Below are 16,881 nucleotides of genomic sequence, written 5' to 3'. Positions count from 1 at the left end.
TCGCCCGCGAAGATCCAGAGGCTTCAGGGCGGGCCACCAGCTCGCGGGCCGCTTTCAACCTGGGGAACTGGGGCGAAGGACCCGTAGCCATTGGCCGGGGCGCGGCGGGCGCCTCCCCATTGGCCAGGGCGGAGCCCCACGCCCAGGCCGGGGCGGCCTCGGGACTGGCCCCTCCCTCGGCTATAAGGCGGTGGCCAGCTGAGCCGTGGGAGCGCGCGGGAGCGCACGGCGGGGCGCGGCAGACGCTGGGACGCTGCGCACCAAGGGAAGCGGCCGGCCGCCCATGGCGTTCGCGCTGCTGCGCCCCGTCGGCGCGCACGTGCTGTACCCGGACGTGCGGCTACTGAGCGAGGACGAGGAGAACCGCAGCGAGAGCGACGCCTCCGACCAGTCGTTCGGTTGCTGCGAGGGCCTGGAGGCGGCACGGCGCGGCCCGGGCCCCGGGGGCGGGCGGCGGGCGGCCAGCAGCGCGGGCCCGGTGGTGGTGGTGCGACAGCGGCAGGCGGCCAACGCGCGGGAGCGGGACCGCACGCAGAGCGTGAACACGGCCTTCACGGCGCTGCGCACTCTCATCCCCACCGAGCCGGTGGACCGCAAGCTATCCAAGATCGAGACGCTGCGCTTGGCGTCCAGCTACATCGCGCACCTGGCCAACGTGCTGCTGCTGGGCGACGCGGCCGACGACGGGCAGCCGTGCTTCCGAGCGGCGGGCACCACCAAGAGCGCGGTCCCAGCCGCCCCCGACGGCGGCCGCCAGCCGCGTTCCATCTGCACCTTCTGCCTCAGCAACCAGCGCAAGGGGGTGAGTGCGCGCGGCGCTCCAGTACTGCGGCCGCAGGGTCAGGGAACGGGCCTCTTACGGAGCAAAAGAGGGGCCGAGACCCCAATGAAGAGAGGGGGAAGAGACGTGGAGTCGTCGGGGGTGCGGCCCTCCAGGCCCAGAGTTTGGTGTGGAACAGAACCGCTCACAATGTTCCCCAGACGAGGGGTGCAGGGAAGCCCAGAGCTCGGGCGTGATTTAGAGGATGGAGATTGCTCATCGAAGGACACCCCCTCCCACTAGGAGTGTGCTGGGAAGAGCGTGTGGGGAAATCATAACAAAGGCTATCATTTATTGAGCTCTTCCTATGTATGGGCGCGCGTTCCTGGTCTTTCTTTTTACCTTCACAAGAACCCCGTCAGGCAGGTAGTTCTGCCCGTTTTATCACTGGTGAGGACCTGGGGCTCAGAGGGGTGCCCACGTTACTCAGCTCGAAAGCCAGAATGCAGGCTCTGGGTTTGCTGGGTATGTGTTGTCCTGAGCTGCCCTTACCGTAAAATAGTTGTCCCGTATCCTGAGACTGACCCAAGGGCAGGAGACTGAGAAGAAAAGGGGATGCACACCCCCAGTCAAGAGCCTGAGGTACCCAGCTGATGAGCAGTAGGTGTGAAGGAGGGGGGTCTCCTGAGGATACCCAGCCCACAAAGAGACGGAGTGCTGGGGAAGGGCACTGTTGAGTCAGCCGGGCAGAGCTGGAGGTAAGCTCCTGTGGTCTGTCCTAAGTAAGGATGAGAACCAGGCTGGTAGGGGACAGACGGGGGTGCGTAGCAGCAGAGGCTGCTGGGGGGTGCTCCTGGTTGAAAGCTGGCTCTCCTGCACAGGCCCCGAGGAGCCTGCTTCATCCCCAGCCTTTCCCCTTTCTGGCCTGGGCTTTTCTTAGAATAAGGAGGCTTGTCTTGTGACAGCTTTGGATTCTAGCAGCTACTATTTACAGCTGGGGAAACTGAGGCTGAGAGAGTCCCTGACTGGCCCCCGTGGCCTTTTGGAAAATGGAAAGAGTATGGGAGCACAGGGAACTCTGCTCAGTATTCTGTAATAACCTAAATGGGAAAAGGATTTGAAAAAGAATAAATACATGTATAGGTATAACTGAATCACTTTGCTGTACACCTGAAACTAACACAACATTGTTAATCAACTATGCTCCAGTATAAAATAAAAATTAAAAAAAAAAAAGTCATGGGGGATTGGAGTCACGCCTCTGGGTCCCTTAGTCTTTGATTCTCACAACTTCTCCAGCTCCCCTCTTCACTCTGTTCTGGGGAAGCCTCTGTGTCCTGGCCTCAGACCACCCCCTTCTGGCCTCTCACCTGCCATTGCTGCCTCAGTTTCCCTAAGTCAGTCTTTTTCGGTTCAGATTTAAACTGTCTCCAGGGTCCCTGATCCTCCCATCCATGGGCCCTGGTCTGTGGGCCCTCGGCAATACTCCCTGACTGCTTTTCACCTGTTCACTCAGTTCAGCAAACCTTAACTACCCGACAGCTGTTTTTTGTCGGCTCTGAAAACATTCCCAGAGAAGCAGGTTGTGGATGCCCATCCACCACCGTCAGGAACTCCCAGTGCGGGGCCAGGGCAGGGCCTGGAGGTGAAAACGGGTGTTATGATCTCATGGGGAGGGGGGTGCACAAAGGGACTGTCAGGGCCAGAGGAAGCCCCTGACCCAATGGCTAGGTTCCTGACAGAGGCTTGGGGATGGAAGCAGGCAGGTTGAGGCGGTAGGGGAAGATGTTCTAGGAGCAGGACACAGCGAGAGCTAGAGCCTAGGAAAGGAAAAGGGTAGACGTTGAAGGTGGCAACGCAGAGAGGGGAGGCGAAGACTGGCCAGTGACAGCAGTGTCGGCAGTCTTGATGAGCACTGATCTCTCGTGCTAAGCGCTCTCCGCGTGTGACCATTAAAACCCCCCAGCAGCTGGGGAAGGAGGTGCTCTGGTTATTCCCAACTGCTTAGAGATGCCGTCCCTGGTTCAGAGACACCGCCCATGATGGAGTCAGGATTCGAACTCTGGCCTGCCCAACTGGGACGTGGGAAAGGTTAGTGTGGGAGGGCCCTATAACAACAGGCCTCGGGGAGAGGGTGTGTCCATCAGGTGCCTGCCCCTCACAGCAGGTAGGCTGGGGGCTTCTCTGCGGGTCTCAGGCCTGTCCCACAGATCACAGGGCCGCACCTGGGTCTGGCTGCTTCCCTGGGATCTGTCTATAGGACCTAGAACCCAGCCAGATTTGGCTGTGGAAACCATGCTCTCAAGCACACAGGCTTCTCTGGGAATAAGCAAAAGGGGTGATCCTGGCTGGCTCTGGGCCCCAAAGACTTGAGGACTCGACTAGAAGAAAACTGGCTCTCTTGGGGAGCCTGTGGGAGCCTTCCTTCTCTTCTTTGGTGACCAGAGAGCTCCAAGGCCCCAGACCCTATCCCTTCACCCTGAGCCACCACCTCGTTCCCAGCTGGCTGGTCTGGGGTTGGGGTCACCATGGAAATAGCTCCCTGTAGCATCTTCCTGTTTAAGGAGGGGTTAGGTGTGGCCCTCTGTGGTAGAAATAGCAAGGGGAGGTGGAAAGGAGGTTCTCGTCTCTGCCCTGTTTTCCCTTTTGTCACCTGGGGGTGGGGGTCAGATAGGATCATCTTGTAAGGCCTTCCCCACTTGGCGTACCAGCTCAGGAGCAGAGGTGGCACAGAGGGCAGTGGGGCAAGGAGGTGCCATCACCAGATGATGCTGATGCTAATACTTGTGAACATTCATTGAACACTTACTATATTCCTGACACTGTGCTAAGGGCTTTACCTGCGTTAACGTGTGTAATCCTCACAGTAACTAACTTTACACGTGGGGAAACCGAGGCTCAATGAGCTGAAGTCCCTTGCCTGAGGTCTGACAGGTAATCCAGGACAGAGCAGGGGTTGAAGCCCACCTCTGTTTCACTCTAGCCACCTCCTAACTACGGTGCTTCCCAGAGCCCTTGGCCCTGAGGCACAAAGGGACAAAGAAGCTGGGGCCTAGTCAAGGCTTCTTCTAAATGCATTTGGCAGTTTACAAGCCTCTTTCACAGCGGCAGTTGCATTTGATTGCACCCTGGGGTGGCAAGTAGAATCATTTTGTCCCCATTTCATAGATGAAGAAACTGAGATTCAGGGAGCTGAACAGTCCCAGCATCCTCAGGGGACACAGGTCTCGCAATGACTGCCAGACTTGGGGTGGAGGTGGCCCTCCCTTACCCTGAGGACTTAGAGTGAAAAGGTGGGAGGCCGGTTTTCTGTCCTCCAACCTCAACACTACACCCCCCCACCCCCATCCGCCCTTCTCAGCCACTCTTGCCAGAGTTTGTCTGAGAAGCCCAAGCCCCAGGCTCTGCTGGGACTGTGGCCTCAGCCCTCAAAATAGCCCTGCCTGTGAATGAACACACTGTCCCTGGGCCCGGAGAGCCTCAAGGGAGGCTGGGCTCGCATCTGGATGGATCTGCCCCAACCTGGGCCCAGGAGTGGAGCGGGGCAGCGGGCAGAGCTCCGAGAGGGTCAGCTGTTTCTCTAGATGGCTGAGAAAAATGCCGGTCCCATTATCTCCTAGTCAGGCTCGGGGGTGAGCATTTACAGTGGGATTTCAGACACCACTGTGTCTTAGAAACGGGACAGACTGTTGGACAACATGGATTTTTCTAGCCCAGCCCTTTTTACCAACTGGCTGGGTGCCTCTGAGCCAGTCATGCAACGCTGGAGGCTGCAGTAGAGGGGGTACTCTAAGGCCTGTGATCTCGCTGGCGAACAGTGAGAATGAAACCCACATGTCAGGCCTCAGAACAGTGGGTAGAGACTGCGCCTGCAGTGTGAGGGACAGGTGGCTTCCAGGGCTGCCACCATTAGCTTGTCTTCCAGTGGACACCCCTGATCCAAGCAGCATTGGTTGGCAACTGCTCCACGCCAGTCCCTGGGCTGGAACTGGGACTACAGAGTGAAAGACTTTCCCCGACCACCCCCTTGAGCTCCCAGCCTGATGGGAGAACACAAGAGAGACCCCATCTTCCCCTTCTGGGTTTTATCCTGGCCCCAGTAAGGCAAGAAGTGCTAGGCAATTGCAGGAATAGAGAAATCTTCCTAGGATAGGACCAGAGAGCGTATTCCTGACAGAGGGAACACCCTGAATGAAGGCAGGGAGGCCAGAATTCCAGAATCTACTTTTGAGGTTGACGAGTAGGCCACTGGGTATACAGCCAGGCAGTGGGAGAACCACTGTGGGGTGTGTTCTGCCCTTGAGTGTAAAATACTATGATTTAAACTATATTGGATTTTTTTAAAAGCAACAAATCACACGAGGAAGAAATGAAAAAAGTAAAAAAGTATATAGAGTTTAAAAAAAAAAAAAAAAAAAAGGCTTCCTCCCATCCTGTCTCCTCATCACATTCCTCTCCTCTGAGGAAACCCGTTTGTGATTTCCCGTGTGCCCTTCTCTCTGGACATCTCAGCACACAGGAACAAGCACTCAGTCCTTGCTTTCATCCTTAAACGATATTAGTCCATAAAGAGTTAGTCATCCCGTTAGTCCATATAGAGTTTCTTCTGCCTTCTGCAAGAACTTGATTGTGCAGCTAACTGATTTTTTATCAAGTCCCCTATTGCTGGACACAGAGGTTAGTTCCAGTGTTCATGGTGACCCAACTGAACCCCCTAATACCTCTTTCTCTCTTCCTGCAGGGTAGCCGTCGTGACCTGGGGGGCAGCTGCTTGAAGGTGAGGGGGGTGGCCCCAGTTCGAGTGCCTCGGAGATGAGCCTGGACCCCTGTGTCATTTGCTGCAAGCAGGACCCTGAGGAGGAGGCCAGAGGCCAACCACTGGGCGAACAGGGGAAGACCCCAGGAGCTGAACCCAGGTCCCTTCTTTGTGTAGGGACCAGAGGACAATGGCCTGGGCCCATGACCCTCTGAGCAGGCCCCCTGGGACATCTCCACCCCACCCTGGAGAGCCGTGAGGACCCATCCAGCCGGCCTGAGCCCTGGCTGGTCAGAGACAAGGCAGAACTTTTGGAAAAACAAAGACTGCTGTTGACAGAGGATGTGTGCGTGTCTGTGCACGAGTGTGGGTGTGTGTGTGAGAGAGAGAGAATTGATGGGTTTAAAATAAAAGGTATTTTTAAGTAAAAAATGTTCCCAGCTGAAGAAGGGAGGGGCCTGGGGACATCAGAGGTCAGAGGTGGCCCCTCTCCTGGACCTCGGAAGAGACACCGGTATCACAGGTGCCACCCTGTGCCCTGGAGGGGGTGGAGCTGGGGGAAGGCAGGGGACCCCCCTCTCTAGAAGTCGAGATAACCAATCTTTCCTCACTGTCGTCTTGAACAACTGTTGGGTGTCTAGTGTGGTTGGTAAAAAAAAAAAAAAAATCTTAATTTTATTTATTTTTGAATAAGGAATATATTCATCCACATGGTTCAAAATTCAAAAGGTACAAGAGGGTATGTGGTGAAAAGTCCCTCTCCCTCTTGTCCTCCGGCCACAGTTCTCCCGCCGCAGGCAGGCTCAGCCACTAGTTTTTTTGTGACATCCCTATTCCTTGTGAATAACCAAGCAAATACAGAAATATACATACATGTTTTCTTCCACTCTTTACACAAACAGTGGCATGTTGAACCCACATTCTGCTCCGTGCATTTTGTTTTCCTCCTTAATCTAGCCTGGGTGTTATCCCAAGTCAGTACATAAAGGTAGAGGGCATCTTCATTCCTTTAGTAGCTGTTTATTCCATTCTGTGAACATACCATACTTTAACCCATCCCTTATCCACATCTTTACAAACAGGGCTAGGTAGGCATGTGGTTTTTCACGTGTGCAAATGAGTGTGTGCTAACGAGATGCTTTTGCCCATGTTGGAGCTGAGAAGGTTTAAAGAAACAATGACAGGGCTTCCCTGGTGGCACAGTGGTTAAGAATCCACCTCCCAATGCAGGGGACACGGGTTCAAGCCCTGGTCCAGGAAGATCCCACATGCCGCGGAGCAACTAAGCCCATGCGCCACAACTACTGAGCCTGCGCTCTAGAGCCCGAGAGCCACAACTACGGAAGCCTGCGAGCCCAGAGCCAGTGCTCCACAACAAGAGAAGCCACTGCAATGAGAAGCCCGCACACCACAATGAAGAGTAGCCCCTGCTCGCCGCAGCTAGAGGAAGCCCGTGCGCAGCAATGAAGACCCAACACAGCCAAAAATAAATAAATAAATTTAAAGAAACTGACATCCAAAGGCATGTGGCTGGCACATGGCAGGGTGACAATGTGAGGTTTGTCCACCTATAAAGCCCAAAGTAAGCTCCTTCCCTTGCCCTGGAGATGCCCCAGATTGGGTGCCAGCCCCTGTGACCCTGATTATTCTCCCAGAAGCCCTGGGAGGTGGGGGCTGGTGTTTCCCCATCTCACAGATCTGTCCCTGTGGGGCCAGGATTGGAGAAGCTGGGGAGGCTGGAGGCAGGGGAGACAGGGAGAGGGGCCAGGAGAGGCGGAAGAGCCAGGCAGCCACCCTTTCCTCCAGGTATGTTCATATGCCTATTTTTTAATCTATTTTTTTAACAGACACTTATTTAGTGTTTACCAACTGAAGCCTGGCGCTACATTCCATGCTTGTATACGCTCTGTTGTGTCACCCCCTGTATCTGACCCTCGGAGACAGCCTGCAGTGGGGCTGCCCGTTTTGCAGATCAGCAAACGATCCCCCTTCGGGAGCTAATTAGGAAAGCACAGTGTACCCCCTGCACCTACCCAGCTCCAGGTCCAGGCAGCCCCTGGCAAAGCCACAGGAAAAGGACTGTAACCTCGTCAATGGCAGGAAACCTGGGAGTGGGGACAGAGAAGACGCTTGGGTGCTCTGGGATGGAGACCCACTTCTGCCACCAGATTAGCTGGATGACCCCGGAGAAGTTGCCTGACCCCTCTGGCCCTCCCTGGCCTAATCCCTAATCAGCAAGAACAGTTGGGACAGAAAAATAATTATTTGTTTTGCCTTAAGTCATTTTTAATAGACTATGCACTGGGTAAATAATGTAAGTTGTATCCAATAGTATGCAGTGAAAAGTATGTACCTCCCTCAGGCTCCTCCCCAAAGGCACTTCTGCTGTTTCCTGTGTGTCCTTCCAGAAATGCTCTATACTGATGACTGGTTCTGAAAAAGTATTTATAGATGTCTCTGCTTATGTTTTCATTGTAAAAAAAATTGAAATACTGCAAGACCCTAGAAATATCACCCATCCCAAAGACAACTACAGTTAACGTTGTAGTAATCCTGAAGAGTTTTTGTAAAACACACACACGTAAACAATCACTTACAGCATACTGAGTTAACACTTTTTATCAAAGTATAATATACCTGCAGGACAGTGCACATGCCATTAAGTTACTTTCACAGACTGAGCACACCTGTGCACCCAGCATGCAGATCAAGAAGTGCAATTAGCAGCAACCCAGGAGCCCCTCTTGCACACACCTACTCATACTAGGTTGCTTCAACTGTATTCCCCTTGAAATAGACAACACACGGCATTCACAGTTCAGAAGACACAAAAGAATAAACTGACAATGAGTTTCCTTCCAGCCACTCAATTCCAGTTCTCAGAGGCAATTCTGGTAACCAGAGTCTCAGAGATTCCTTCAGAGACAGTGTTTGCAGATACAGGCAAATCACATATATCTTGTTTTTCCACATGAGAGGTAGCATTTTACACACTGTTCTGCCCTTGGATTCTTTTTTTTTCCTTAACAATACACCTTCAGTGTTTAAAGAGCCGCTTCGTGCTTTTTCGCAGATGCGTAGTGCTCCATTCTGCACATTTTGCTGCTTGCTGTCTTCCTGGGGCCTCGTTCCTGGGTAATGGACAGTTAATGTCTCGGGGCCCATGTGAGCTACAAGGCCAGCCCAACACACATGACTTGGGAGAGGCACAGCTGTGGACCAGTACCTCTGGGGGCCATTTGCCTAACATCACTGTCCCCAACACACAAGCTTTCCACCTTCAGGATGGGCCAACCCAGCCAGGCTTCTCCAGGCTGCCTGAGCGAGGACCGACTCGGGGCCAGAGGATTTAAAGGAGCTCAGGGAGAAGAAACCCAGGGCTGAGGAGGTGGAATGAGCAACTTCAACCAGGCCACCTTGGACCCTGAACAGGAGGCCTAAATATCAGGTTGCACCTTCCAACCAAACCTTAGTAGACACAAGGAGCATCGACACAAGAAGTATCTCAGAGTCCATCATTTCACAATGAGAAGCTGAGCCAGTACAGAGGAAGCAACCTGCCCAAGTTCCCCCAGTGAGCCCCTGACTCTGCTGGGCCACCGGGAACCCAGGTCTTCCTGCCTACCACTCAGGACTCTCTTCTCTAATTCCACAGTTGCAAGTGGGAAGGACTCAGAAGTCGCCCATGGCAATGGAGAAACTGAAGCCCAGAGAGGGACAGCGATGAGCCAGATTTGCTCATTTGGAGCTGAGCTGGGCTGAGAATGCAAGGTACCTCCCTCCAGCCCAGGGCTCCTCCACCACATTAATTTCCCCCTCATTGGCCCAGGCCACTTCCATTTTATGAGGCTCCTATTAGATTAAAAAAATAAAACCCCCACAGAATAGAATTCCAAAACCTCTAACATATTTAGCAAGTTAACTCTTAAGCAACCATATACAATCACAAGTATGATGCATTAGCATGAGAACCTTAAAGGATTCACAAAAACATCAGTCCACGGGACACACATGTATGGTTGGACATCTTTGTTCAACCCTGTCTGCATCTCCTGCTATTGTGTATTTTACTTCATCTGGACTTGATATGAAAAGCCTAGACCTGGACAGCAAAATGCAACATGCCCCTGGGCTGGATCCTGTCCTGCAGTGGGATGATGACATAGAGGACATTACTGGACAGTTGACAAAATTGGATTAAGAACAACAGATTAAAGTATTGTATCAATGTTACATTCACTGAATTTACTAACAGTATGGTTATGTAAGAGGATATCCTCGTGCTTCAGAAACACACCCTGAAGTATTAAGGGGAAGAGGAACATGATGTAGATGACATACTCTCAAATGGTTCAGAAAAAAATAATCTGTGCGAGCGAGAGAAGGATAAAGCAAATGTCCCAAACTGTTAAAACTTGGTGAATCCAGGTAAAGGGTATATGTGAGTTCTCTGTACTACTTTTTGTCACTTATCTGCATGTTTGTAGATGATTGCAGAGTGAATAGTTAGAACAAAGTCAAGATCTTGGCCCTAAGATATGAGGCCTGCCAAATGGTCTCCTGGCCCCCTCTGACCTGCCCTGCTTCAGCTGCCCCAACAGAGGATGAAAAACACCCCCAGTGGACCCAGGCATCCCTTCCCATGAGTCTCAGGCCCCTGTGCCCTTCAGAAGGCTAAGGTGGTCCCAGCCCCAGAGCCTCCTGCCACCATGATTTATGTCCCTGTGAGCCTCAGCAGCTGTGAGCACGGGTCCCGCCAGGCGGCCTGCTGGGGCGGGGGGGGCCAGCATTTGCCTCTCAGCGTGTCTAATCCAGACCAGATTTGTAGACCCCATGGGCCTGGGATCAGGCTCCCAGGGGGCTGGGGTCAGAGGGTAGGCCAGCAGGGCCTGGAAACCGGGGAGGTGCTATGGGTGAACTGGCTGGAAGGCAGGAGACCTGGCCTGGTCTAGCTTGGTCACTGCTCCTGTGTGACCAAGGGTGGGTGTCTGCCTCTCTCTGGGCCTTGGTTTTCCTCATTTTAGCACAGCCTGCACACAGTAGACCAGAAGGGCTTTGTAAACTGGGACAGACTAGCCTTATGGGAGGGAAGACTGGTAAAATTTAGGAGTTGGTATTTTCTGAATGCCCAGATCCTCTAGGCTTGGAAAAGTGCCTGACTTTTTTTGAGGGCCTACAAGGTGTCAGGCCTTGGTCTGCACACTTTACATAAGTTAATTAGTGCAGCCTACTCAACAAGTTATTGCTCCATTTTATAGATAAGGAAACTGAGGCACAGAGAACATGCCCACGTTCACCCGGCCCCTGGTAAGCAAGTGGATTTGAACCAGGTGTTCTGTCTGCAGAGCCCCACTGGGTTTTCAACCACTGGTCAACACCCCCTCACCAGGTATGTACCCAGTCCTGTAAGGGCCTGACTGAACCTGGGCTTCCAGAACAAGACAGAAAAGTCATTCCCCCAGCTTGGGTCTTCACCTCTGCTCAGGGCCCAACCTGCACTGGGGGAATCAGAGTCTGGGTTTGGGTCCAGGAACCTGCATCTCCCACGGGCTCGCAGCTTTACCAACACTCCCAGAACTGGAGAGGCTCAAACACAGGGTTTTGGAGGGTTTAAATGGAAGGGCCTGGAGTTCATCTCCTTAGAACCCCTCAGGTTACCAGTGGGGACACTGAGGCCCAAAGCAGGCAAGGTGCATCCCCAATATCACATAGCAAGTCAGAGATGGGCCAGAACCAGTCACTGTTTTCACTGCTTGGTGACGCCACGCCCCCTCGTCCCCACACCAAGCAGCAATAATAAGCATGAGAGTCAGAGGCCCCGCTCTGGGTGACTCACAAGAATGGCCTCACTTAATCTTGCAACAACCCATGTAAGTTGGTACTGTTGTCATCGCCATTTCATAGACTAGAAAACAAGGCCCAAGGTCACCCAGCTCAGCAATGGCATAGACGTGATTCAAACCCAGAGGGTCTGGCTCCGGATCCCAAGGCCTGAGCCACAGCAAGGAGGTAAACCTCAGCAGGAGGCACAGGATAGAGTTTAACATCACAGACCTACTTGAGGTGGCTGGCTCAGCCTGTCAGGCAATCAGTCAACAGATGTGTATTGAACTGCTCTGTGGACCACGCAAGGCTCTAGGGATGGCCAGAGAATAAGACAGATGTGGTGCCTGCTCTCACGGAGGCCGAGGCCTATCAGAACAACAGGCTCTGAGCAAATAGTAAAAGTAGGACAGGTGCTTCCAAGGTACGTGGGGATGTGTGAGTGGGAGAGAGTAGAGGAAACGTAAGGATGATGCCTCTGAGGCAAGAAAAGGTTTTGCCGAGTGTGAAAGGTTCTGCAAAGTTGTCCAGGCCACCCCTGCATGAGATGAGTGATGGGGCACCTGGGGGTCCCTGGATCTCCCCTGAACGTAACCTGATAATCCCTGACACGTCTCCTCTGAGCGCCCAGAGCTGCTCTGAGAAGAAGTCAAAGCACGGCGAGCCTCTGCAGACAGAGGAGAAAATAATGGTGAAGGCTCACAGAGCACCGCATCTGTGCCAGGCATGGTGTGAGCCCTATAACTCACCTACTCCTCCCAAGCCCGTGAGGCAGGGGCTGTTAGCATCCTCATGGCTCCCCAAGGGCACACAGCCACTGGATGACAGGTCAGGATTTGGACGCAGGCATGCAGAGTCGAGAGCCACCCCCTTAACCTCCCTCCTCCGTTGCCCACGTGGTCAGTGTCGAGGTTCCAAGGCAGGAGGCAACTCTCCCCAGGCCACTGAGCCGGGCCAGAACCCCTGCTCACAACACCTCTGGCTGCCACCACGCGGCAGCATCCCAGGGCCTCCCGCAGTGCCAGCAAACAGTGGGTGCTCAGCAGGTACCTGCTGAAGGGCCAAGAGGTTGGGCTTCCAGAACAAGACAGAAAAGGTCATCCCACCAGCCTGGGTCTTCACCCCAGCCCGCCCAGGGGGATTCAGCATCTGGGTTTGGGTCCATGAACCTGCATCCCATTGTGCAGTCCCGTATCCACCCTGCAAGGTGGGCTTTACCCATTTCATAGATGGGGCTCAAAAAGGAGCAGGGGCCGGCCTGAGGTCACACAGCTAGGAGTGCAGTTAGACCTCGAACCCGGCTCTGCGATTCATCTCATCTGTAGAAACCCACGCCTGGAAGCTCAGAAGATACTGGCAACGGGCCTTTAGCCATAAAGGAGAGAGGGACGGGCTTAGAGCTTAGGGAAGAGAGAAGGCGCTGACCAGCTGGGAACGCCGTGGGAATGTCTCTTGCCCCCAACCCCACCCCACCCCAGCACGTCCCCCCAGGCAGCAGCCAGGGCAGGGCGAGGAAGGGGTCAGGGAGGCGGGCCTCGGATTCCCAAGGAGCACACCCGCTCCTGTCCCCTGTGGGGTGGTTAAGAAGTCACCCGGATCTGGGCCTGTGTGCAGCTCGCCCGACCCTCACTCTTCTCCTCGACGCTGCCTCCCCCTCCTCCCCACCACCCCCCTCCTCCCCACCACCCCCCTCCTCCCCACCCCTCCCCCATCTTCCCCCGCCTCCCCCTCTCCTCTCAGCCCAGGCCCACCACCTCCCCCGCCCCTGGCTCTCAGAAAGCCCTGGAAAGGCTGCTTTCTTTGAGACAGGAAGGTGTCCTCAAGTCTCAGGAAGGAAAAACAGTCAAGCTGAACCCACCAAGACCGTCTCCAAGGGGCCGGGGCTGGCACGGGGCCAGGACTGACATCACCTGGGAACTGCCACGGCCACAGCTGCAACACGCCTCCTGGGGGGACGAGCTTTTGCTATTTAAAAAAATAATAATAATAATAAAAAAAACCGTTTCCAGTCTGGTGTTTTTAAATGTGCTTTTTATAGTGGGCCCTGGGGCGTGGGTGTTCTGGTGTCCCCCCCCACTCCCCTTTTTCCTCACGTCCTGATTTTCACACCACACAATGCAGCCTTTGACCAATTCCAGCTCATTCCCGGGGATTCTGGGTGGGACCTCCTTCCAGTCTCTGATCCCCTCAGATTATCTTTTATCTATCTAGATACATTTAATTTTAACTTTTAAAAAATATATCAATAATATTTGCCCATGGTACCAAATTCAAGTTACCTAAGAGCATCAGGTGAAAGTAAGCCTCTCCCCCAGCCTCCATCACCTCCTGTCTGTCTGCTGAGGCAATCCCTCTTTTATTTTATTCAACAAAATCTCCTCTAGTGCTTACTAGTGCCACTCTTCTAAGCAATTATCTAATATTAATTCGTTTAATCTTCATAAAAACCATGTGAGGTAGGGTTTCCATTGGCTATATTCTTGTGAATATTGCCAAAGGTATTCTATGCACAGAGAAGCATATCTAGATCTATAGTCTTACCTGCTAACTCCCTTTTTAAAAATAGAAGCTTATTATACACCCTGGTCTGCACTTTGCTTCATTTACTTAAAAATGTGTATTGAAATCATTCCATATTGGTGCATAAAGAGATTCCTCATTCATCTTTACAGCTGCATGGTATTCCCTTCTATGGAAGGATTACCATAATATAATTAATGTGTCCACTCTTGGGTGGACATTAGGGATGTTTCCAATGTTTTCTCTTGTGAATAATGCTGCAGTGAATTGCCAAAGTGATCTTTCCAAAGCATGACTTGGACCTCATCAGTCCAATATTCAAAAATTCTCCACCTTTCTCTTGTATGCAGAAGGGTTTCTTGAATGTAGGGGTTATCAAGAACCCCTCTGAGATGCCGATGAAAGCAATGAACCTGCTCTCTAAAAACAGCTCATGGACAACTGAGCTTCATATGAAGTTCAGAGACTCCTGGAAACCCCAACATGGTCACAATAATGCCAAGACACCTCCCCCTGGCTGTGTGATGTGCCCATGGCTTTGAACTGGGCACTCTCCACTGCCAGCTTCGCTGCTTCTAAGTTACAGGGCTGTGGGAAAATTGCTTAATCTCACCAAGCCTTGGTTTTCTCATCTCTAAAATGGGGCTAATTATAGTGGCTTCCCCCTAGGATTGTGAAAAATAAATTAGATCCAGACTCTGAAGTACTTAGCTTGGCGCATAGCAAGTCCTTAACCCAGGTTAGCTATTGTTTCTGCAAGACGCGTTCCAAACTTATTCATTTATTCAACAAATATTTATTGAGAACATATTATAAGCAGAGAACTGGGGGGTTCAGGGAGGTGAGGAGAGGGAGAGACTTGTAAAAAATCACACCAAACCAAGCAGCCATGTGTGACAGCGTGCTCCGGGCTCTGACGGTAGAAGAGGCAGGGGGCTGAGGGAACACAGAAGAGGAGGCAGCTAAGGCACCTTGGGGTGGGGATGGCCAGGAAAGACTCTGCAGAGAGTTTCTGACTAGAACAGAAGCTACAGGAGGGCATAGACTTTGCCTGTGTTTCCCACTGCTACCTCACCTGGCACGTAGTAGGTGCTCACTAAATGGCTGTGGGTAAATTCACTGATAAAGGGCACTCTTCCACAGAAGGAGGACACAGGCAGAGGAACAGACTGGATTTCTGTACAATTCGGGCATATCCCTCCTTGCCAGCCCCTTGCCCACCACTTCTCTAGCCCCCTCCTCTCTCCAGCCGCATTGACTGTGCCGTTCCGGGCACTGTCCTACTGCCTGAGCTGCTCCCCTCACTGGAAAGATCGCTTCTTCTTTATGCATCAAAATCCTCTTCACTTATCAAAACCCTGCTCAATCCCACCTCCACAAGAAAGGATTCCTGGACAAGTCTTCATCACCCCAACCACTCTCCCTTTCCAACTTTCCCATGACACTGTGTTTCTGCCTGGAATTGGCCAGGTCTCTTTTGGTTGTAAGTGACAGAAATCCAGCTCAAAGTAGCTAATGGGAAAAAAAAAAAAAAAAGTGAGTTATTGGTTTCCAGAACTGAGTTCAGGGCACCGATTTCAAGGCTGAATCCAAGTGATGTTATGATATAATTAGAACTTTCTCCATCTCTCATCCCTGTTTTCCTGGATGTCAGCTTCATTCTCAGAGAGTCTCTCCTCTTTTGGTGGCAAAGATGGCTGCCAGCAACTCTAGATCATGACTTATCCTTTTAGAAACCCCTTTGGAGCGGCCCCTTCCCCTAGTAGTTCCAGCAAAAGTCCAAGAGAAGACCCCCACTGGCCTACCTTGGGTCACATGCCCAACCTTGTGCCAACCCCTATGGCTAGAGGGACAAAGCCAGGCCTAGTTCTGTGCTCATCTCTGAAGTGGATGTGGGGTTTGCCTGGCCTGAGCTACAAGAACTGAGAGTGGGGGAGGGGTGGTTTTCCAAAAGAAATGGCCACTCAGCCCGCAAAAGCCCCAGATGTCACTAGTTATAGATGTAACAGCTATGCCTCTGTTGGAGCACTGGCCACACTGCCACCAGGAACTTGAGTTATTTTTGTAGGATGTGTCTTCCCCCGAATCTGTGAGCTCCCTTGGAGCAAGGTCCCAGCCCAGGGTCCAGCACATGGACTCAGCTTGATGGACACCAGAGTGCTTCCCTCCTCTCCTTCATGAGCCGGGCCCTCTTTGCACTCAGTCTGTGTTTTGGCCAGCTTTGGGAAGACCCTGACCCTAGCCAGTGCAGTGGCCAGGCCCGTGGAAGTGCACGTGATCCCTGACTTCTGCCCTATCCCTCTGGCACAGAATGTCCCCACCACAAAGGGATCGGGAGGTCCAGTTCTCAGTCCATGTCATCTATGTGACCTTGAAATAGTCCCTTCCCCTCGCTAAGCCTCAGTGGTCCTTTCTGTTCAATAGGGTTTGGGAGAGGCATTTGACCTGAGAGGCATTTCCTCCTTTTCAGCCCATCAAGTCCCTCTTTACAATTTTTTCCACGTCAGGGTACCACCTGTGCTGCCAGTTATATAATATTTTTTTTCTTTAAATGAACTGTCTTTTAAAAACATAGATATATTCATTTCAAAAGGGAACTTTAGATCCCTCCATAAATGGAAAACCAGTATCTTGTGCCATAAATAGAAGGTAACCATAAAAATAAGTACAATGAAAACAAAACAATGTCATTAAATTTTTGCCAGATCCGGCTGCCTGCCGAAGGCTCAGAGGTGGAGGCCTGCTCTCCGTTAAAAAGGGAAGTGAGTGTTAAGAGAGGTGTTAAAAACACACCAGCATTCAACGGAGACTTTCTCCTCAATAACATGTTGAAGGAAAATGGGAAAGGGAGGAAAATTCCACTCTGGGCTCAGTTGTTCTTAAGCTGAGAGTGGCTCCACCTGGCAGCAGCTCAGGTGGGACCTGTCCCAGTCTTAGGAAGCTGTCCCTCCCATGGAGGGGCTGTGCCTCCCCTGCACACAGGCCAGGTTGGGAGGGGTCAGAGCCCAGCCTGGCTAGAGCT

The 16,881-nt window shown here is 52.4% G+C and overlaps 1 protein-coding gene across 1 annotated transcript; it reads left to right on the top strand.

The window, feature by feature from the left end:
* Window positions 1-283: 283 nt before the first annotated feature.
* Window positions 284-5,923, top strand: TCF15 (transcription factor 15; the record flags this gene model as incomplete). Its single annotated transcript, XM_082645519.1, has 2 exons — window positions 284-802; window positions 5,502-5,923. 2 exons carry the CDS (start codon window positions 284-286, stop codon window positions 5,574-5,576), a joined length of 594 nt encoding a protein of 197 aa, XP_082501645.1. The 3' UTR covers window positions 5,577-5,923.
* Window positions 5,924-16,881: the final 10,958 nt, after the last annotated feature.

Source organism: Mesoplodon mirus, assembly GCF_964341445.2.
Source record: "Mesoplodon mirus genome assembly, chromosome: 15".
NCBI lineage: Eukaryota > Metazoa > Chordata > Mammalia > Artiodactyla > Ziphiidae > Mesoplodon > Mesoplodon mirus.
The sequence above is the reverse complement of the archived record's forward strand: the minus strand, read 5'-3'. Positions and strand labels throughout refer to the sequence as shown.